This window comes from Ictalurus furcatus, chromosome 24 (genome assembly GCF_023375685.1).
Source record: "Ictalurus furcatus strain D&B chromosome 24, Billie_1.0, whole genome shotgun sequence".
NCBI lineage: Eukaryota > Metazoa > Chordata > Actinopteri > Siluriformes > Ictaluridae > Ictalurus > Ictalurus furcatus.
Genome location: NC_071278.1, coordinates 14,409,247 through 14,431,176, shown reverse-complemented (window position 1 = coordinate 14,431,176; position 21,930 = coordinate 14,409,247). Strand labels below are relative to the sequence as shown.

Below are 21,930 nucleotides of genomic sequence, written 5' to 3'. Positions count from 1 at the left end.
TGTTTTAAAAGCAGAAAGAGTTTATACAGAAAAAAAATATCACAAACGGACATGCATTAAGAATCATTTTATTAATCAAATCCAAAATGAACCCAGAAATCCCCAACATGACTCCATATAACAAGCATAAGTTCTTCATAACATAACAAGTCGTTCATATAGATTTAAAAGATTTCAATCTTACCTGCCCAATTCTGCCACCTCAGTGTAGAAAGACTCAAAGTTGTCTTTCCACATGACCCGGATTCCATCACTGGAGGTACCTATGAGGAGATTATGAGTTGATTTTTTTTTTTGTTCATGATACATTTGATCTTCATCAGTACAATAGCTTTACAGTGTGCTCTGTGTGTGTGTGTGTGTGTGTGTACTTACCCAACACTCTGAGACTAGCTGTCGTTATCACGCTCCCTACATCATTGGTGGCAATACAGGTGTAAATACCATCATCCTCTGAAACCACGCCCACAATGCGCAAAGTGGCCTCTCCAGTCTCACTGCATGATGCAGATGTTAAATCCATCATGTCATGCGGTACGTGTTAATAATAATAATAATAATAATAATAATAATAATAATTCACAGTGTAGTCTGTACCTTAGGATTCTGAGCGCGTATATGATATAAAGACACACGCACATACCTGTAAGCTATGCTGAAGTGGCCGTTGTTGCTCAGCGTGCTTTGGTCGGGTCCCTTCCACGTGACGGCGGCTTTGGGGCGGCCACACACTTTACACCTCAGTGTGACGCACTCACCCTTATCACAGGTCACATCACTCAGCGGAACGAGTATCTCTGGCAGAACTGGAAAAGAAAAAAAAATCATCCCAATCATTATTTTCTAAACGCAAATGACGTGAAATGAGCATTTTCCAGAAAGTACCAAAAGGTGAATAAACCTACCATCGTAGATGTAATTCGGATTTAGAAGCTGCAAAAAGAAAAAAGAAAAATCAAGGCAAAAGGAAAAACACCTGGGATATGATGGTCAAAATTTAAGCTACAGTACAAGGATTTGAGATGTGTGTTACCTTTACAGATACCTTGTTAGGTAAACCCTCTCTGGACTTCCTGTATCCATTTTCAAGCTTGGCCTCTTTCTTTCCCTCCTTTTCTCTTCTCTCTGACTTCTTACGGATACGGAGGGACGTGTGCCATGAAGACGATTTCCTGGTTTAAAAATAAAATTCAATACAAACTGCTTGAAAAGGAAATGCAAACCAAATCAACACAGAAAAACTTTCAAACTACAGTAAGACAAATGCTATCTAATCACTGATGATGAAATTTGACTGCAACTCCTGCTAGAGTTAGGGTTTCAACATTGCTGCTCTTACTTGATGGTTCCCTCTGGGGCATCGGGGGTGCTGGCTGAGGTGTGGCCCAACACGTAGCCGGGGATCCAGCCCTCAGCGGCTGGGCTCTGATCTGTAGCGGCGCGAAACACCAGGAACATATTTTGCTGGTTTGAGGCCAGTATCTGCACCACCTCACCCTGACACACATTAATCTCATCCTCTTTCAGAGCCACATAGTCCTGCGTCACGAGCATTGTGGAAATGTTACTGCTGCTGCTGCTTTCACTCTGTGAATGCCAACACACACACACACACACACACAAAAATGATCTCTAGACTGGAATATATGAGATTATTTTTGGTTATATTTCACAGCTAGTGATACACAAAAGTAGTGCAAAACCCAACCACACTACCACATCCATGCTAATATACAGTTAATTACCCACATGGTGGTCACTAGACTGCACTCATAGCTTTTAGTCGATAAGTGTCTATGTTTTGAGTGCAAACCTGACAAACCATGCATAATAGAACCAAACGTGTGTCTCACAAAACAGGGAGAAGGTGATATAAGACCAGACTTCACGTCAGACATTTATGGCGATTTATACACACTTTGTGAACTATACTGGGTGGCTGAAAATACAAACTAGGTAGCTATAGCTACAATTTTGTAAATTAGGATCAAGAAAAGCTGATAAAATCGACCATTATTTTCCAAGTAGAATATGAGGAGGATAAGAAGTGTTAACATGGCAGCAGTCCAGACAGAGGAGAGAGAGAAAGCCTGTCCCTCAAATTTTATAAGTAAAAGTATGAAGTGAGAGAGTGCTGTGAGAGTCTGTAAAAGAGGAGAGAACATCGTCTCTCCAGAATCTGCCACATACAAAGATGGAAAAGTTAGTACACTGAGTGGCAGTAAAGATGTGTTACAGTTCAGGAATGCAGAGTTGGAAATCCCAGTCATTGGAGGCAGAGAGAAGACAGATTCTAAGTGGGGTTAGTAAGTACTTGAGTAGACAAGAAAGGGACAAAAAAAAAAAAGCAGCAGAATCTTGTAGAGGATCGCTGCTGAGGTTGAGCTGCAAAAAGTGCTGAAGCAGAGCTCTTACCCCATTACTCTGGGTGGACTGGACCGACTGCTCGCTGGCCGAGGAGCATGTGCTCATGCGGTCCGCATCTTTACTGTGGCTGGAATGCCGGTGGCTTTGGTTCTGATTAGGCCGGCTCGGCGTTTCACACGCTTCACCAGGAAAGGTGAAGGAGCCGGGCCGGCCGGCTGGAGAGCCTGGTATGGAGCTCCAGAAGCTGGTAGAGGAGGAAGGTGTGGAGCAGCCACCATTCTTTGGCCCCGGGCTGCAGGGTGCCAGGAAGTCTTTGAAGCCTGATGAGGCCAGCGGCGTGCCCACTGGGGAGATAGTTCCCGGTCTGGGCTTCACCAGTGCTAACGGGGGCACCGTAGCTCGAGGGATCTGGGCTGGAACGGAAATTTCTTGGTTCTCTTTGGAAACATCCTCCACTGGCTCACTGCGTTTAGACTGAGGACTGTCTGACAGCTTCAGCTTAGCAGAGTCTCGGCTTGTGTCAGGGTCTGTAGTGCAAGAGGGGAGGGGCCTAGGGGGCATACCTGAGATTTTGTTGGGGCCGTCCGGCTCACTGGCTCCGGGGCCCAGCGCAGGAGAGTGATGTCGAAGAGGCTGAGGAAGGCGGGAGGGTTGAGGGATACGGGAGGGGCGAGAGCGACAGCCTGATGCGACTGGGACTGCCATGCCCCCTCCACGAGCCACTCCCTGCCCTCCACTACTGACAGAAGAACCCATCGGAGTGCTCATACTCCCTCCCACATGATTCCTCTGATAGTCAACTGGAGAAGTCAGCGCTGTAAAACAAGAGAGAGAGGGCGAGAGAAAGAGAGAGAGAAAAACGTCATGTTTAATCCTTTTGTGTCCAAATTGCTCAACAGGTGTTTCTTGATTGCCACCTTTGTTAGTGATGTATTAAAATGATGATTTTAGATGTTTAGCCTTTAAGCTATGGCAGGTTGCATTACAGCAAACTACCTGTTTTTATTGACGCTGTTAAAGGAAAAACAGTCAATTGAAATGCGTTATGACGGACAGGAGAAACTTTGTCTGTTTGGGTTTGTGATGACATTGTCTTACCACAAACTAACAAGGTACAAAGCCCTAACGACTGGCTTAAGGGATAACCTTTCAAACACTGGTAATGTCAAAGCAAAACAGTGCAATGCGGTCGTTATACCAGTGAGGAAGTTGCGCTGGGCCTCCAGGATCTGGTTAATCTGCAGGGTCCAGACCTGCCGGACTCCAGGGTGGGAGGAGTGCAGGAGAAAGGCCTCAATGCTGCCGTTTGGCATTCTGGAGGTCATGGTAAACTTACACGGGTCACCGTCTGCACTGTCCTCCAGGCCCAAACAGCTCACCTGCACACAAACATAATGCAAATTATTATCTTCAACAACATAAACGCATTGAAATTACAGCGGCACACTATGGACAAAAATACGATATGCAATACAAACCAAAACTAAAGTATACACTATTGTGTATCATAAAGTAAACACAAAAACAAACATTAAATAATTACATATGTTCAGATATATGTAAACATTTTGTATTGTAAAGTGTTACCTGATCGACCTTTTTGCTTAACCAAATAAATATATAAATATCCTTTTGTAACATTACTTTTGATATAATACGAACATTACTTTCACAAATAAAGGCATATATTGATCATCACTGTCAATATCTCAATGCCATGTTAATATACCATTTGACCAAATCCCAAATTCCTACTAGTTTATTACTTCCACTACCTGAGGTGCAAATAATAACAGATTGGTACATTCTACACAGTGTGTTGCATGTTGCGCAGCCCATCATACATGCAGCCCTAACATCAGTCCAAAAGTATGAGACTAGGACATGCCTTGATGCCGTTCTTATAAAGGAAACCAGGCATGGAGAAACCTCTCTTCTTATCCAGGGGCTCACTAAAAATAACAATCTGCTCAAAGAGGAAGACTCTTCGCTCCTTCATCCTGCCCAGCAGGCCTCCATCAGAGTCTGACACCATGAAGGTGTCCTGCAAGAGGAGACGACCCTGAGCCACGATCTTCCCCTGAAAGACAGAACAAACTTTAATTCCCCTTTTGATGTACAACGGTTAAACAAGCTATTAGCTTCGTTTTGACCAAGCACTGACTGTCTTACATCAAATCCCTGTAGTCGTCCAACATTCATCATGTCGTTGCATCGCTTTGGTACAATGCACATGACCTCAACTGCTCTCTGTAATGAAAGAACATCACTGAGCAATCAAGTGGGTACCAAATATACATCAACTGATCGCATTCCATAAGGAACAACTTGCCCCACCTCCAAATCCAATGAGTCTAGCCCAGCTTTTTTGGAGAACTTTAGGAAATCCTAGAGAGAAAAAAAAAATCAAAAGAATACTTCAGCAGGAAAGCTGGTTAGACAGCTCTGTAAATGATACTAGAGCTCTACACTCCGGAAAATTAAGACATCGTCAGAGATCATCAGACCTTGAGCAGCAGCTGGTACTTCATGATTCTCTGCACTGGTTTGATGAGTAAGTCAGTGATCTGCAGCCTCTGACCCAAACGTTGCTTTAGGTCCTGACAGTGAAGGACAAAAGGCAAACGTTATTTATAATTCAAACCGCAGTTTCAATTCCTGCAGTCAAAAAAAAAAAAAAAAAAAAGCTCATCGCTGTTGAACATCTAGTTTTATATTATTTTAGATCATTGTGCCACAGTTTTATGAAGCATGTACCTCAAAGTAAGTGTCAATGTACTCTGAGACAATGTGCTCAGATTTGGGTTTGTTCTGGCAGTAAACAATGTACATGTGCAACCTCCGCTCCTGCAATGAAAGCAGACATTATAAAGGTGTGAGCTTCGCAAAACAGAACATCTGAACGTGTACTGCATGAGGAAGTGAACTCACGTGTTTCACAAATAGAGTGCCCAGATGATCAGGGTCATCGATGCACCTTTCCAACTCTCCCAAAAAGAAACTGAAACAACAGGGATTATTAGTGCTTAAAATGACAGCCTGTGCAGACGCCATTCCAACAGTGACATTTAAGGAGCTCTAAAGAAAGAGAAAAGAAATCAAATGAATACTGCACTTGTCCATATTTATAGTACGAGAAGGATTACATACTCCCGGTGCCAGTCATAGATCTGGTGAATGTTGCCAAACACAATCTTGTCTTTTCCTTTCATGTCATCTGGAACGCCTTCCTCTTTCATCCTGGCCATATAACCCTAAAGAGATAAAGCAACATTACTCAAAAGTAGCATGGCATTTAAATGAACCATTCCTAAGAAAATGCTACACACACACACACACACACACACACACACACACACACACACACACACAGGTCTAAAAGAAGGGTCTCATTTCATTTCCTCTGTTCTGACTGAGCAGAACCTAAACGGAACCTGAAGCAGTGTTTCCTTGCTACGGTCACTTCTGGTTTGCTCATTGGAGATCCAGATCTACATTCAAAGCAGTACACAAGTGAAATTAAACTGGTTTTGACATCACCAACCAATCAAACCAGACTACTGCTTGTTGTTTCATAAATTATGTATTTTCAAACTCTGTGCATATGACGTTGCACGCTGTGTGATATGGTATGCGGAACAAGTCGATAATAAACTGTACTGATAGTTTATCATTCCAGGATATCAATTAGTTCCTAAGTATGCTGACATTGAACAGGTACCAAAAACCATACAATATTCCGCACTGGAGCGACGGTCAATGGAAAACGCATTGTTCCAGTTTCCCTGTGGGAAAAATTCCAACTGACTGTGCGGCAGGAAAAGACCACTTACCTCAACAACCAAACCAAGATCCCTCACATAGTCCCTCTCGGTCTCGACCAACTCCAGCAGCACATAGCTACAATTAGACGAAAAGGATAGCGAGGTTCATAACGCACAGAAAACATCCTGACGGGGAAGAAATGATTTCAGGTGTTGAGTAAAGACTTACTGGCGTCTCTTGAGGAAGCCTGTCTTGCGCTCTTCCATCTCATCGATGGGAGAAGATGAGGAAAGGAGGGAGTTATCTGAGGGATTGAAGGAAGGACTGCTGCTGTCCCCCTGCTCAACAGACAAAGAGCTGGGCCTGTCCTCAAGAGCCTGAGCAGAGACAACACCGTTACATACAGGTGACCAAAACACTATAATTAAGATGTCCCTGTTACCTCAGCATTACACCCTGTACCATAAGAAATTCAGAAAGCCCAACATTACATACATCCTGATCACTCAGCGTGCACACACACACACACACACAGCTTTTACCTGCCAATATGACACTTACCATCTTGCTTTTGACCAGCTCTTCAATGGCACTGACTAACTCTGCAGCACTAGGCGTTTCTGAGCTGGAGGGGCGGACTGAAAGACGGGATGATGTCTGTAGAGAATGAGTGGAGAGTGGAGGGGAAAATGGGTAAGGCATCATCTAGACAAAAGTAAAAAAAAAAATCTGGTGCAAAAAATATGATATGCCTTTCATTTTGCTGTATGTTTTTATACCAATTAATATATTCAATGAACTTGGGTTTCATAGTCCTATAAGACACACAAAGAAACCTGATCGTACAACATTCCTGTCTTACAGGTGTCCAATTACACGAAATCAAATTACAGTCAATGAATCTGAAAAAATGCAATCACTATGGCACAAGCGACAATTCTGAAGCTGTCCCAGATTCTCTTATAACAGAATATAAATACGCTGTTTTCTGGACCAACAGTCTCCTGGGCTACAGTCTATTTAGCAATAATTTAATGAAATACATACTCATAAACATAATCAGAGTTATCCTTGATACTGTGCCCAATCTATTCTATATGGATAGAAGCAAGTTTATGAATAAAAACTATGTACCTTTAAAGGAACATTCCACTGGGCATTAGCATTATGTTCAGCAACACACCACTGTCAAAAGTTTGTTAGATAAAACTAAGAACCAATGAGATATTTCAAATAGGAATCATTCACTAGTGAACTGGATTCCAGATGTGGACCAGGAAAGTATATATAAAATAATGTAGCAGTATTAAACTTGCCATAGTTTTCACACGAAGCAGCTCGGCTTCAGTAACAGATTTCAGCTTATCCAATCCAATTTACATAAATCGTTTAGCTGAAGGCAGCTAAATGGACCGGAGACTATCTACATGACGAAAGACATTGGAAAGTCCCAGTTGTGACCTGAAGGTCTTTCTTGTTATTTAGACACTCAGGTTTGATTAGCAGACTAACAGCATGGCTTGTTTAAAAAATCAATCAATCAATCAAATAAAAATAAAAAGTTGAACGGATGGACAGAGAAGTATGCCTTTATTTTCCCCATGTCACATTCAAATCAGATGTGTCTCATCTGTCCAGAATCCATGATGCTTGTCAAAAAAGGTCAAATGAAGCACTACTACACAACAAAACAATCACTCTTTATAGCCAAAAACTAATCATGAATGTTTAAGTTGTTGCTATTTATCCGGATCTTCGTAACCAAGGAATTCTATGCAACTAAGCCTTTCTAAATCTAAACAAATGTGCAAATTAAAGCTGGTTCATATGACACAGCTTCATCTATAAAATTCATGAGGCTGATCACAGGTTTTTACTATAGACATACAGGTTGACAAGAGTGTGAAGTGAGACATAATATGATTTTGAAAAGCAAATGTTCCTTTATGAGTGTGTATTATGAATAATCAGAAATAATTCAGCCATAACATAGAAGTAGAGTCAAATCCAGCAGAAAAATCTCACCCTTGCTGTGCCTTCCAGACTTTCCAATTTGTGTCTGGGAGTGGCCTCTGGTCTGCTTAGCTTTTACATGCCAATTAGACACCAGAGTGGATAATGAGGGATAAAGCACAGAGGAAGGGGTGGGGGGGGAGGGGTGATGGGGAATGGGAGTGGTTGTTAGAGGGGTTGGGAGCGAGAGATACTCTCTGTGATTCAGAGTCATTAGACACGTGACCCCCTCTGACCCACATACACCCACACACTCCACTTTGCTTCACAGCGTACGTGCCTGCTAGTACTCTGAAGCTACATTCAAGTTACGACACACTCTGAGGCACCCAGACGGTTTAAAATAATAATAATCATCATAATAATAATCATAATCATAATAGTAATAATAATAATAATCATATTAATAATAATAAAATAAATAAATACCTCCAGCAGATCAGGAGGAACTGGGTTTGATGATGCTTAATTATACATGAACATTTTACATAGAAAAATGACAAATAGAAAAGTCAATACAAAAGTAGAAAACTAATTTTTTAAAAATGGTGGGATATTGCGCTTGGGCAAGCATTAACATGTAAACTAAAAAGAACTTTCAACTAGGTGGAATTACAACAAAATCCAGAAAGGGGAATCTGCCTCTAAAGACACCTGGGTGGTATTTTCTAAAAAAAAAAGTGGTGCATCTGTGTCTCTACTATCCAACCAAAGCAAGATCAAAAATAAAAACGCAAAGAAAATTCAAAAGAAACTGGTTTTGTGTCTTGCGACTAAGCTGAAGCATGGGAACAGAAAGCGAGATGGAGGGAGGGAGGCCATAAAGGGAAGGAGTCAAATGGAAAGGTATGGAAACTGAGATAAAACAAAGACAGGACACAAATCAACATAATGCTATGGCAAACGATACAGCCGAGAACAAAACAAAAGAGAAAAACAAATTAGTGTTACAAGCTGTTCTTTGGCACGATTGACCCCATATACACCTGGTGCATGTCAGTGAATTTGGTCACATTAGAATAAACAGCATATTTGTGTTCAACAGGATGAAGATGTATTTAAAAATCTCATTCAAATTCACATTACAATGAATAAATTGTAAATATAAAGTGTTGTGTGCTAAGATTAATATTTGTGGGGGGGGGGGGGGGCTATATCAAGGTAAGTCTATAGTCTATATCCGTGGTCACCAACCCTCTCTCTTCCTTGAGATCGACCTTCCTGCACGTTTCATCTCCAACCAAAATCTAACACACCTGTTTTAGTTGATCAAGAACTTCTTAAGGCAATGATTAGATGGTTATGTGGGCACCATTATGGCTGGAGCTAAAGTCTTTAGGAAGGTAGATCTCCAGGAACAGGGTCCGTGACCGCTTATCTATATACTCTTTTATACCACAACACTGCTGAATTCTCAAATGTGATTGGTCAGAAGTAATTCCCGCTGTAATTCAATTCACACTTTTATATTAGTGTGCTCATTCTAATACTTCATTGTTTTTATAGTAACTCATTCACAGGGAAATGTGAATAATATAATAATAATTAAAAAAGTGTTGCTACTAAAGAAAACTATATTCATTTAACATTTATGGAAGATTTACAGGAGTCTCAGGTGTCAGAAAGTTTCCACCACATGAAAGTCTTCAGGACAGAAGACTTCCGGTTTCTCTGTAACACCACAAGATGTCGAGGTTTGCTTGTTGGTGAATGAACGACTGTATATAGTTTCTACAGCATAAGTAATAACAGGAACTTCTTTTACATTAAATGTCACTATAAACGTAAAGTACAAGATGTCATTCATTAATATATAAATGGTAATTGTTGGCAAACTGCTGTGGTATAAGAGGAATGAAACATCAGGATACGGTGTTAGAGGAAAACAATCTACTTTAAGGTGGAAACAGTAATTCCACTTCATTTCAGGGCCTCATCACTTCACCCCATTGTTGATAGGTTTCCTGTAACACCTCACCCTTTTGTTGTTTTTTTTTTTTGTCTTACATAGTCTATAAGGTTATAAATCAAACCCATGTCTTGCAGTCAACCATTTTAAAGCCGGGGGGGAAAAAACAAACAAACAAAAAAAACAACAACAGTAAAAATTGCCACAATCTAATAAAAAAAACAAACAAACTGACCAGTATAAAAGATAATATTACAACTTTATTTAAAATAAATAAATAAATAAATAAATAAATAAATAAATGTTGTGCAACATATAGAGTCTTTAGTGCCAAGCTATTTATTAGATATTCTCTCTTGGCATAGACTAATATGGTTAGTTTTAAACTTCCTGGTAGCCTAGATTAGGTGATTACAGGTCATTTCCCCACTCCTGACCATCATCCCACATCTGCTAGATCTGATCCAAGGGGTTCACCTTGTCGTCCTGAGGGTCAGGCTGGAGGAGGCTGTGCTGCTGGATGGCCATTGGTGGAGGCAGGGGTACTGAGTCAGCACCCTCCTCTCCCTCTTCCTCACCACAGCTCTGCATACCCGAGGAGGAGGATTTGGAGAGCGTGCCACTGCTTAGACCTTCGTTCCTCACCCTCTGTAAAGAGAACCGTGGCACAAGATTACTGGGAGGGAAAGTTGAAATAGGGCTAGAAATAGGGCTAACACGACAAATCGCAGTCTCAGCTACAGAGAGAACCTGGCCTGACCTCTTCCACAGTCTCGTCCTGTGGTGTGGCAGCGCTGTCGTCCGAGTCTTTCTGCGAGCCCACTTCTGCACTCTTACGCACATCGGCCCGGTTCTTCTTGTGCTTGTGTGCCAGCTTCTTTACATGGCCGTCTGCTTTGCCGCTGCTCAGTCTCCTCACAGGGCTGGTCAGCCACTTGCGCAAGGTATTTCCCGGCCTCTTGGGTCCTGGAGAACTCTGAGAGCCCATCATGTGCCCAGGCTGAAGGGTGGCAGATGAGCCAGGGAGAATGGCATCATTGCTGCACACTGATAGTGTGTCTGGAGAGAAAGAAGAACAGACAGTGAGTTCATGTATTGTAAAAAAAAAAAAAATGCACTCAGCAGGTGTGGCGGTCTGGGAAAACCTGCCGAATGCCACTCTGAATTCTGGCTCTCAACCAAAAAACTTCAACCTTAAATATATTACACCAAAATGATGTGAAAAATGTTTTCATTTAATTTTGAACCTAGGCGATATCGCTGCAAATATCCAGTCCGGTAAGAAGCCAGATAAACAAACAAACATTAAACTTTATGCTAAAACTTTGCTAAGTGCGATTTCTTCACACAGTGAATGTCCGGCAACGATCAAGTTGTTGGACAGACATGTACTGGACACAAGTCTAATCAGTTTGTAATCAGATACTGACTCTCAAACTGTCCAAGATGCTCCTGATCTGCACTTCTTCCTTTTTACTTTTTTTTTTTTTTTGGGGTGGGGCTCAGGGGGTCATGGGGGGTAAAGATAATTTCAAATGTAATTGCACACATGTAATAGCACACAATTGTATAGTATGTCATTAGAGTGTTCTGCACTTTGACCTCAACCCCTGAACTGAAACACTGACTGCACCCCCGGATTCACTAACACTCTTGTGGCTGAATGAACACAAATCCCCACAGCCACACTCCAAAATCTAGTGGAAAGCCTTCTCAGAAGAGTGGAGATTATTATGACAGCAAACTGGGACAAAATCTGTTCAAAAAGCACATGCGAGTGTGATTGTCAGGTGTCTACAAACCATTGGCCGTATAGTGTGCGGGCAAATACAAAACATATTTCATTTCAGGACAGCGTGTAATTTTCAGAGCTACGCACCATAGTACTAAAGCAGACAATGTTCACCATGTGAAGGGTTTTCCCAGACCATCACACAAACACAGAAGTGCCTAAAAGTCCAGTGCTAAATGGTCTGTAATTAAAGCATGTACTATAAACTAACAAAACATTTTACACCGGTGATAATTATTGAAAATATATAGTTTCAAGCTGAGCCAAATCTAGGATTATGAAATATATCCGTAACCATTCAGAACATGGAATATAATTTATAGTCATTTGATTTTTACAATAATAATTATATTCCAATAAAAGGTATGCACATTAAACACACTGTATTTCAAAGTACAGCAGTGGATTTTCCACAAATTATAGAGAAGCTGCTTAACTATGACGGACAGACTCTTGGACTGTGCTGTACAAAAGCCCCGATGTAACATCGGTTTTCTTTCTTTTTTTTTTTTGTTGCTCTTCTCACCTTTGTGGTTAAAGAGTCCCTCCATCTCCATGCTGCTGCGTGAGTGAGCGATGCAGAGCATGGCACAGGGTACGATGCCCTCAAGGGCAGGCGAGCGGTCAGTGGTACGCACTAAGCACCAGTCGGGCTTATCGTGCAGGCGCTCGAGCACCTCGACTGTCTGCCCCCTGCGCACACTCAGCTCATTATTGTTCGCTGCCATGAAGTCGTGGATAACCACAGTGAGCTCGCAGCCTCCAGACAGCTAAGTGACCAAGAAAAGGAAAACATATCAGGTTCAGAAGTGTGTTAATACACTGAGGGCAAGTGCAGAAGGTGAGGGGTGAGCAGGCTGAGCTGTAACCTTGTCGCTGTCCAGTGTATTCTGAGAAGTACGGGAGGCCAGGGAGATGGTGTCTGGCTGACTGCTGCCTTCACCCTGACTGTCTAGGTCCTCTCCATCTCTGCATGGAGTAACACAACACATGAGAATCTACAATCCTTTTTAGTATACAACTGTTAGAAACTAAAAAGAAGTTGCACACCAGCTGAAACACGATGAGGAGCAATAAAAGAGTAAAAAAAAAACCACAACAGCTACATTTAGTAGAGTAGAGGAAGGTTTTACTGGCCTGAGATTGTACCTGCGGGCCTTGTGTTTGGTTGTGGAAGGCTTTGGGATGTGGATAGGTTCTTTCAGCGCACCCTTCAGGTGAACTGTGCGCTCCTGAATCACCTCACGGATGTGTTTTATCCAGTCCTGCTTGTTTTCAATACTGGAGGCCTGTGTGTATGCGAGAGAGAGAGAAAGAGAGGAAGAAGAAGAAGAAGAACGCTGAGGCAGGCTCACTCACTCAACTCTTGCGTCAATTGTAATCTAAGGGTTAACTGTCAGTGCTGGGCTATACTCACCATTGCTCCATGTTTGCATCCCTGACTTAGCTTAATTTGAAATATAGAAGAAAATTTCACTACTTTTGAAATACACAATACAAAACTGACAAAACTGGCTTTGAAGACAGATGAACAACACTGACGTGTCTTTGTTTTTTTTAAATCCAATTTTGATCATGCATTACAAATCGTTTCTGCATAGTTCTCAGGACAGTCACAAAATATTCAAGTAACTGAGACAGTTCAGACAAACTGAGAGACAGTAAAATATGTTGTAGATGTGTTTTGATGTTCGTGATGATTTGTCACGTGAAAGGTTAACAGCCACCATGGACTAGCTATCAAAAATATAATGGCAGCTGAAGTCCTGCTTGCAAACAATCAGTGAATGAAATTTAATCTCGTGATACATTATCACTTTTCCCAGCCTTTTTTTTTCTTCCTTGCAGCAGAACTGTGCGATCGACACCTTTTCGAGGACGGAATTTGTGTAACAGCTTAAATATACACCGGTAGAATTTCAAACCATCTTTAATGATCATAAGAACAAGCTTTCTTTTCTCTAAAAACAGTAATCTGGCTATAATAGATTGTATAGGATCAGTATATTGATGACCTAAGCTAATTTGTGAATTCATAAAGACGTCAGAAACCATCAAATAGATACAACGCGGCTTAGATAATCCTTTTGAAGTGCCTCGCGTCGATCAAATATTAAAGCAAACCTCTGAACTGAACTAGTTCCGTGAATATGATTAGCTTTTGGAGCAGGGAGAACTGAGAATAAGCAAATAATAAAAATACATTTGGAAACACTATATAAGGCAGATTGTATGCTCCTAGCACAGAAAGGGTTTAAAGAAATAAGCGTATATTTCGAGACGCTGTGGGTGGTGCAGATCTTTCAGCCGGCGTAGACACCAAGACTGGTTAATATTCAGAGATGCAAACATTTATATAACAACCTTCACAGCTCACATATGTAGAGAGGAGTTGGAAATCACAGAGACAGCAGATAGATAGAAAAGTGAGAAAGGTGAGCTAGAACTGAACACAAAGCTAGACGACCACCTTCGAGCTCGACACCACAGCCATGCCATCAAGCAGAACCAGAAGGTGGGAGAAAATAAACACAAAGGGAGAGACGCATACCTTAAGAACAATCTTGTTGTCAGAGGTTGGTGTCCGTCCCACCCAGAGGGCAAATTTACACGGATCCCCTTCCACGTGTTCGGTAACACCCAACTCCGAGGTCTAAACACACACAAGACAAAGACACGTTTATAGCCCAAAGACCTATGAACGTAGACCTGATCATTCTATCGCCATGACGTCTTGAGAGGACACGTACGAAGAGTTTGCTCTTGTAGATGTATTTGCTCCTGCCGTTGGAATCTTTAACCTCCTTGCTGAAGACAAGAGACATCTCGAAGAGGAAGAGGTGGCGCTCTCTGCCCTTCCTGATCAGAGTCTTGGGATCCCACACCTGGAAGGACTCCTGGAGGATCAGTTCTCCCTGAGACTCAATGTTTTCATCAAAACCTAAGAGGACACATGACAGTCAGTCATATCACGTACACGCGTACGCGTATTTGCATGCACGCCTGGGTGCGTGTGAATACCTTCCAGCATGCTAAGGTGCATGGCATCATTGGCCCTCTTTGGCACGCTGAGCATGACCTCCAAGCCATCTTTGATTTCTCCTTTGCCCTCCTCACAACATGTCAGAAGTTCCTACACATACAACACAATGACACATTAGAAAATGCAGAAGTACTCGTTAACCTTTACTGTGAGACTCAAAGGACGGTCAGTGCTATCGGAGATGTTCTAACCTTGAGCAGCAGCTGGTATTTGGTTATTCTCTGCACTGGTTTGATTAGATAGGATGAGATGGAGTTAGCCAGACGGTGCCTCTGCTGGATCTCCTGCGAGGTCACAAATTTATAGCCGCATTATATGCAAAATAAATTCGAAATCCTAACAATGTCATTACGGTTATTACTGCAGAAGCAAGCTCTTACATCAAAGTAGGATCCAGCGTGCTCAAGAATGAGTTGTGTGGAGTCGGGTTTGTTTTTGCAGTAGTTTACATACATCTGGAATTTGTCGGCCTGTGAAAGAACAAATGAAGGTTATCCGCTGACCCCTGAAATAAAACCTTTTCATTATAAGCTTTCTGATCAGTAAGCTTACCCAGGTCACGAAACAATGACCCACGTCCTCGGGAAGCTGTTCATACTTCTCCAGCTCTTTCAGAAAGATACTGTGAAAGACAGACAGACAGACAGAGAGAGAGAAAAAAAGTGAGAGAGGGAGAGAGAAAGAAAGAGGGAGAGAGATAAAAAGAGAGAGAAAGAGAGAGCGAAAGAGAGAGAGGGGTGGGAGGGAGAGAGAAAGAAAGAGGGAGAGAAATAAATAGTGAGAGAGGGAGAGAGAAAGAGAGAGAGAGGGAGGGGGGGAGGGAGAGATAGAAGGAGAAAGAGAGATGCACACATCTATCCATGGTGGTATACCTCAGTGGTTTATTGGTATTGACGCAGTACTACATCGGATCACCAACACTTTAAAAAGCTTTAAAAAGCACTTTAAAATGTTTTGTGAATTTTGTCTGATTGTCATAAACAAAAACTCACTTGTGATGGAATTCATAGAGGTCCTGCATGTTGCCAAAAATGATGTGCTCTTTGTTGACAATACCTGGTGGGATTTCCTCTACACCGCTGGTCATTTCCCAGAGATATGTCTGCAAAAGAAAACATTTCAAAATGAAAAACAAATATTCTATTTGCTATCCGAACTAAAACAAAAAAATAAGATCTTATTATTAATTTATTAAGGATGCAATAACAGCACAAAAAACAAATTATTTTAAAAAAAGTGTGAGATTTATTTATTTATTTATTTATTTATTTATTACTCACATCCATACACTCTCTCAGGTCCCTCACATAGGCCTTCTCTGTCTGAATCAGCTCTGCCATGATGAAACTGCGCGCACACACACACACACATCATAAATTCAAATAAGTAATAAATAAACAGGCCCAAAGTATATAAAACGATGACTGAAGTATTCATGTGCTGTAACAGCAAAAGCCCAATGTTAAAATTCATTCAGTCAAGCATGCTCATTGAAATTCGAGAGCAGTCTCCTAGATATTGCATGTCACAAATCAATTATGAGAGTTTATGACAGTTTAATGCATAGCTCTATAATCTATCATCAACATTCATCAGAGAAACATCTACTGCACAGAACTGCACTATAAATAACAATGGAGTGCAATGCAGGCACAGACGCTACGAGCAGTGCGTAACTTTTAAAACATGACGACGATACATAACTTAACATGATAATAAAACTTCTCCATCATGGTTAATGGAATCAAGAAAATGCTGATATCCAGGAAAGTATGAAAAACGCCAAGCACCGACACATTCCACAGACTGGGAGAAACGAGGTTAGGAGTGTATTATACAGTGAAGTTGCCTTCACAAGGAAATTTGCGCATCCAAATGCATACGCATGAATTTATTTAAAAAAGGGGGTGGGGGTGGGGGGGTGATGTGAGCTGAGCAGAGGTGTGAGCTGTGCAGTAGGGTAGCATCTTGGGACACATACTCCTTCCTGCGAGCAGACTTGCGCTTCTCTTCGTTCAGCTCATGAGCAGCATCCCTTAGTTTGACCTCTGACCCCGGGGCGCTGGCGGGGATAATATCCAACTGCAGGTCCTTGCTCTGGAGAAGAGCAAATTAAAGAACAAAAATAAAATAAATAAATCATTGAAAGTGACGAGAACTGCAGTAACAGACATCCTGTAAATATTTATACTTTAAATATCTATTTTGCTTCTTTAAAATGAACAGTGTGTTGTGGATCTCTTTGAAGAATTGCTGGCAGAAAGACATTTTGGACTTGACTACTATGGTACCTACTAAGTGAGGCATTAATAATATGTGGGTGGACCCTTCAAATGGTGAGCTTATGGGAACTACATCTCTTGGAGGAATAGTAAAATACCTCCAAACTCAACAGCATTGCCTGCAGAGAGGGACCGCAGGGAGGGCTGCGTGCTGCAGGCGGGGGAAACATACCGCTTTGTTGGAGTCGGAAGAGATGCCCAGCGCTTTCTCCAGTGAGCTGCGGTATTTATCCATGCGCAGTGAAAAGTCTCGGTAGCGCTTGTCCACGGCCGTCACCCATTTCTTGATCTCGGCTGCATGAGCGTGACCTTTATCACAGAAGCCGTCGGCCAGCTGGATCAACAGCTTTACCCGCTCTTTGGTTTGCTGAGGATGCAGAGAGGGAAAGACAGCAGGGTGAAAGTCTAGTGTTAAAGTATCCCTCAAGATATCATTTTAACCAGTAAACTAAATCTGTATTAAGTTGCATTCACTGATATTAGTCCCTGCTACAACTGGACATCACGATCTAATCTCGTACGTACGGTGGCTCGAATAAGTACTCGCCAACCTTGAACTTTACCACATTTTGTAGATGCTTTGTAGGTGTGTCAGTAATCTATTACAGTTCAGGAGTCCATTTCAAGCTCAAGGGGTGTGAATACTCATACAAGGCAGTGTAAATACAAGCATACTGAACAGATTTTCTGTTTCAACGTGGAAAATAACTGAAATTAGGGTAAATTTGACCAAAATATTAATCTATAAAACAGATGCCATTTAAGAATTGATTTTCACTTCAGGGATACGTCGAATACGTCTTCTGCACTCTGTGTAAGTGAAACGTGTGGAAAAGCTGCAGAAGTGAAGGGATGAGGCTACCTTGGCTGTGATGTGGAAGTCCTCGTGCTCCTTCAGCAGCTCCTGTGTGTGGTGGATGCTGGAGCCTGTGGATGTGTGTGTGGACAGGTAGAACTCGCCAGTGTCATGGATCCACTCAAGAGCCTGCAAAACACGTTAATACACGGGTCGGTACCGGCTTATCCGATTTACTTCCGCGCGGTTCGTTTCGGTCCGAGGTCACTGAGCACAAGAACTTGAGGCTCTGAGATGAAATCGGTAGCAGAAGCAGACAAGTGGTCAGTGTAAGCAGAAAGACGGATGACCGGGCGGTGCTCTGTTGTGTGGAAACAGAGCTAATTCGCTCAATGAGAAATGTTGAAAACGGTAATTAATGGCAGCACAGTGTGGTATAAATTAGATTGCGACACTCTGCCTCAGGAAAACAGGGAATGAAGGAAAGAAATGATTTTTTTTGGTGGGGGGGGGTGGGCGAGACAGACAGCAAACATGAGCAGGTATGTGTGCCTGTGTGTGTATGTAAGAGACACACCTGTTTGGCACTGCGCTCAAACACCACGTATTGCTGGCACTGGTCCAGCCTCCTCTTCCTCATTGTCCAGAAGTGCAGGACACGATTTTCCCTCTGCAGCAACTCATTCAGGATGTCTGAACAAAACAAACACACACAAATGACCTTTTCCCACTGCACAAAAACAAGACTTTGACTCCAAATACCTGATTATTTCCATTCACCACAAGGTTCTTGTAAAGCATACCTGCACAAGTAATGGTACTCAGGCAGAAGGACTAGCAGAACTGTTTGTTACTGATTGGCTAGGCATAGTATGCACTTGCAAAAGCACACAGAGGCTTTAGTACGTTGCTGACATCCATAGAAAGTTATTGAAAGTTATGACACAGTCAGTACATACAGTGAATTTTTTCTTTGTTTTAAATTTGTTTTGAAACACCTTTTCATCAGTAATTTCAGTCTCACTAATATAACAGTTACAAAGGTTAACAAAGGTTCATTCTAACACTTCCACCAGGGCAGCACTGTGCAACAAAATGATGCAGTCACTTCTGTAATCAAGCTGATGAAAAATAAACCTGAAGATCCCTTTGGTTCCTTTTCAAGGAAGGAAAGGAACCTTTTTTTTTTTTTTAATGTGGCATGGAAATACATGTCTACTTAAACTGCTGTCTCATTTGGTCCTTCTAATCATTTTGATATGTATACAGCTTGAAAACAGTTATGCCTATTAAACCGCGGACATCGATTATAAAGACGTCTCCAGCTAGAGCAAGGACATGCACTTGGCAGTGAGGTGTGTTTCTGAGTGTGTGTGTGTGTGTATGTGTATATATATATATATATATATATATATATATATATATATATCTCATGTGAAGACAAAAGGATGGGATCTACCCCTGAGACAGTGTGTCTAGTTCTGCAGTGCTGAGGCCTGACCCACTTACTGTTTCCAGATTCGTGAGTCATTAAATCACGAAACAGAACAGAACAGAACGGGGGGTGCAGATACGCCGCACGCTACAAACTGGGCTAAAGTGGATCTAAGTGGGTCAGCTGCTGCAGCCACTACTCTTGTCAAAAAGACATAACCATGCAATATTACATTTCTCCACTAGATGTCACAACAGAGCTTAAATCAAATGCTAAAAAACAAATAAAAAAAGAAACACATTTCTCCTGTAGGCAGACCAGCTGTGTTTAGATATGCCTCCAGAGACAGCAGCCAGACAGACACAAGTTGGTAACCACAGGAAAACAGCATGTACAGTGTGTTTGAAATAGAAAGCACCGTCATAGACGCAGCCATTTGTTAGCAATGCTTTGTAACTGAAGCACAGTAAACATCCTGAGATCCCCCATCTTCCCACAGTGTTCTGCGAACTCACTTTTGACCTGCTGCTCGGGTGCTTTGACGTGACTCAGCATCCCAGGCATGTTCACACTGTTCCTGTGCATGTACTTGAGGAACACATCAGCGTTTCGTCTGGCCAGGGTGCATGCCTGAAAGAAGACACGTACGCATATGTGAATCATCACAGCCCGTTAAAAAGCTGCAGAGATACTGTAGCCTGAGGGTAGGGTACCTTGAGGAAGGCCTCTTTCTGCTCCAGGTGCTTGCTGATCATAGGGGTGACATGATCTGTCTCACAGTTGGGACCCAGCTTGTCTGCTCCGCCACACCAGTCCTCCTCCCGCTTATACTCCTGCTCCAGACTCTCCAGAACACTGCACACCTGTAGGGCAAACCAAACATTACAACTACAAACACCAAAGCCTCCCGGATGTAGTAAAGCAGAAGGGTCCTGAAGTGGGAGTCCTCTGCCACCGGGACTAGTTTTCAGATATTATTTAGAATCATTTTCAAAACATTAATAGTTATATTCATAATACTTTGTTCATGTGTTTTGTATTTTTGTAATGTTTATTTTTAGTGAAGCCATGTGTCATTCATCAGCCAGTTTTGACCAAATGGAGCCAATAATATACTGTGACATCTTACATACACGCTACCGGTCAAAAGTCTGGGGACACTCGACTGAAACGTTTTTCATGATGTTAAAAACCTTTTGATCTGAAGGTGTGTGATTAAATGTTTGAAATCGGTGTTGTAGACAAAAATATAATCGTGCCAACATATTCATTTCTTTCATTAGAAAACTAACGTTTTATTATTTTAAAATAAAACATATTTTTTTTAAACGGACGACTCGGAGCGGAATATTCCGGAAAGCAGCCGATAAGCGTCCAGCGTAGGTGTGAACTCCTTTAATCCTGTTTAAAAACCATCTCAGGAAATTCTGGAAATTCTAGGCGAGAAGGGGGTCTACTTTGAAGATGCTCAAACATTAAATTATTTTTATTTATTTTGGATTTTTTTTTTTTTTTTTACCACAAGATAATTCTTAGATAGTTTTGATGACTTTATTATTATTCTAATGTGGAAAAATAAAAATAAAGAATGAGTGTGTCTAAACTTTTGACCAGTAGTGTATACACACACACACACACACACTAGATTTAATAAACTTGGCAGTTAAACAGTCAGTCTGCTTAAAGAGGTCCAAATTCTTTCTAGCTGTGTTCTTTTCTCACAAAAATTGAACGTCACTTGATTACGTTTTTGCATAGCTACATTCCATCCCATAATAGACATAAGTCTAATCAGTTCAGTTTGTGAAGAGATTCTGGCTGGAAAAATATCCATGATGCTCCAAACCATCACATCAACACACAGAAGAGCGTTTACACACTCTGTAGAGATTGCAGCAGACAGATATTTTAAGTTTTTAAATGACCTTATAAAAAAAAAAAAGATATTTAATTACAAGAAATGCAGTCAAGAGAACATTCAGCTCTGTGCTGTGACTATTGTGAAGACACGTTTATTATTAGTGCTGAAGCAGACAAAACTCATTTTGAGGCAGTGTGTTTTCTGAGTTGTGTCTGGTTAACAGTGACATAACACCACACACTCTTCTTCTGCCGTCTGTGTAATGTACATGACTTAAAGGAAAATCAAAGCAATACAGGAGGTTCAGCATACACAGTAACTGAAGCTAAAATTGCACCACACAATGACCTACTGCATGCTTCAACACAATAACAAATGTCTTCTGCATGTTTGTGCATGCATTTGTGGCCACCCATTTGTGTTTTCATGTCTTCTTCTGATACGGTTTATCGCATATACGCAGCAGAATTGCATCCTGTTATGACCCTCCTTTCTCAATGTGACTTTCATTCAAAATACACATCCTAGGAAGCAGTTTGTAAATTTTTGCACCCTTAAAACAACTGATTAGCTTTTCCCCTTCCCCTAAATAACCCTTGTCCTATGTGTTGAAAGTGCATGCCTCGTAAATGTCCTCTAAAGAAAAGGGGTCCTGCTGCTGTTTCAG

General features: G+C 41.6%; 1 protein-coding gene across 4 annotated transcripts in view; it reads right to left on the bottom strand.

Annotated features, from left to right (window-relative positions):
- The window catches only part of trioa (trio Rho guanine nucleotide exchange factor a), a 129,205-nt gene that overhangs the window by 5,029 nt on the left and 102,246 nt on the right, over window positions 1-21,930 (bottom strand). For 3 of the 4 annotated variants that reach the window (XM_053613013.1, XM_053613015.1, XM_053613016.1), the window contains 37 exons: window positions 20,116-20,265; window positions 19,918-20,032; window positions 18,545-18,660; window positions 18,034-18,156; window positions 17,344-17,538; window positions 16,871-16,986; window positions 16,170-16,236; window positions 15,882-15,991; window positions 15,442-15,511; window positions 15,270-15,359; window positions 15,081-15,173; window positions 14,868-14,979; window positions 14,597-14,787; window positions 14,398-14,499; window positions 12,984-13,135; window positions 12,716-12,815; window positions 12,373-12,616; window positions 10,815-11,113; window positions 10,532-10,702; window positions 6,694-6,789; window positions 6,361-6,509; window positions 6,201-6,267; window positions 5,518-5,621; window positions 5,299-5,368; window positions 5,125-5,214; window positions 4,875-4,967; window positions 4,705-4,755; window positions 4,540-4,617; window positions 4,256-4,447; window positions 3,566-3,746; window positions 2,416-3,182; window positions 1,340-1,587; window positions 1,034-1,172; window positions 906-933; window positions 644-806; window positions 376-497; window positions 185-263 (listed from right to left, as the gene is read on the bottom strand). In XM_053613013.1, the coding sequence (XP_053468988.1) occupies window positions 185-263; window positions 376-497; window positions 644-806; window positions 906-933; window positions 1,034-1,172; window positions 1,340-1,587; window positions 2,416-3,182; window positions 3,566-3,746; window positions 4,256-4,447; window positions 4,540-4,617; window positions 4,705-4,755; window positions 4,875-4,967; window positions 5,125-5,214; window positions 5,299-5,368; window positions 5,518-5,621; window positions 6,201-6,267; window positions 6,361-6,509; window positions 6,694-6,789; window positions 10,532-10,702; window positions 10,815-11,113; window positions 12,373-12,616; window positions 12,716-12,815; window positions 12,984-13,135; window positions 14,398-14,499; window positions 14,597-14,787; window positions 14,868-14,979; window positions 15,081-15,173; window positions 15,270-15,359; window positions 15,442-15,511; window positions 15,882-15,991; window positions 16,170-16,236; window positions 16,871-16,986; window positions 17,344-17,538; window positions 18,034-18,156; window positions 18,545-18,660; window positions 19,918-20,032; window positions 20,116-20,265 (5,333 nt within the window). The remainder of the gene's footprint in view (window positions 1-184; window positions 264-375; window positions 498-643; window positions 807-905; window positions 934-1,033; window positions 1,173-1,339; window positions 1,588-2,415; window positions 3,183-3,565; window positions 3,747-4,255; window positions 4,448-4,539; window positions 4,618-4,704; window positions 4,756-4,874; window positions 4,968-5,124; window positions 5,215-5,298; window positions 5,369-5,517; window positions 5,622-6,200; window positions 6,268-6,360; window positions 6,510-6,693; window positions 6,790-10,531; window positions 10,703-10,814; window positions 11,114-12,372; window positions 12,617-12,715; window positions 12,816-12,983; window positions 13,136-14,397; window positions 14,500-14,596; window positions 14,788-14,867; window positions 14,980-15,080; window positions 15,174-15,269; window positions 15,360-15,441; window positions 15,512-15,881; window positions 15,992-16,169; window positions 16,237-16,870; window positions 16,987-17,343; window positions 17,539-18,033; window positions 18,157-18,544; window positions 18,661-19,917; window positions 20,033-20,115; window positions 20,266-21,930) is intronic. The other variant, XM_053613014.1, reaches the window with a different exon arrangement.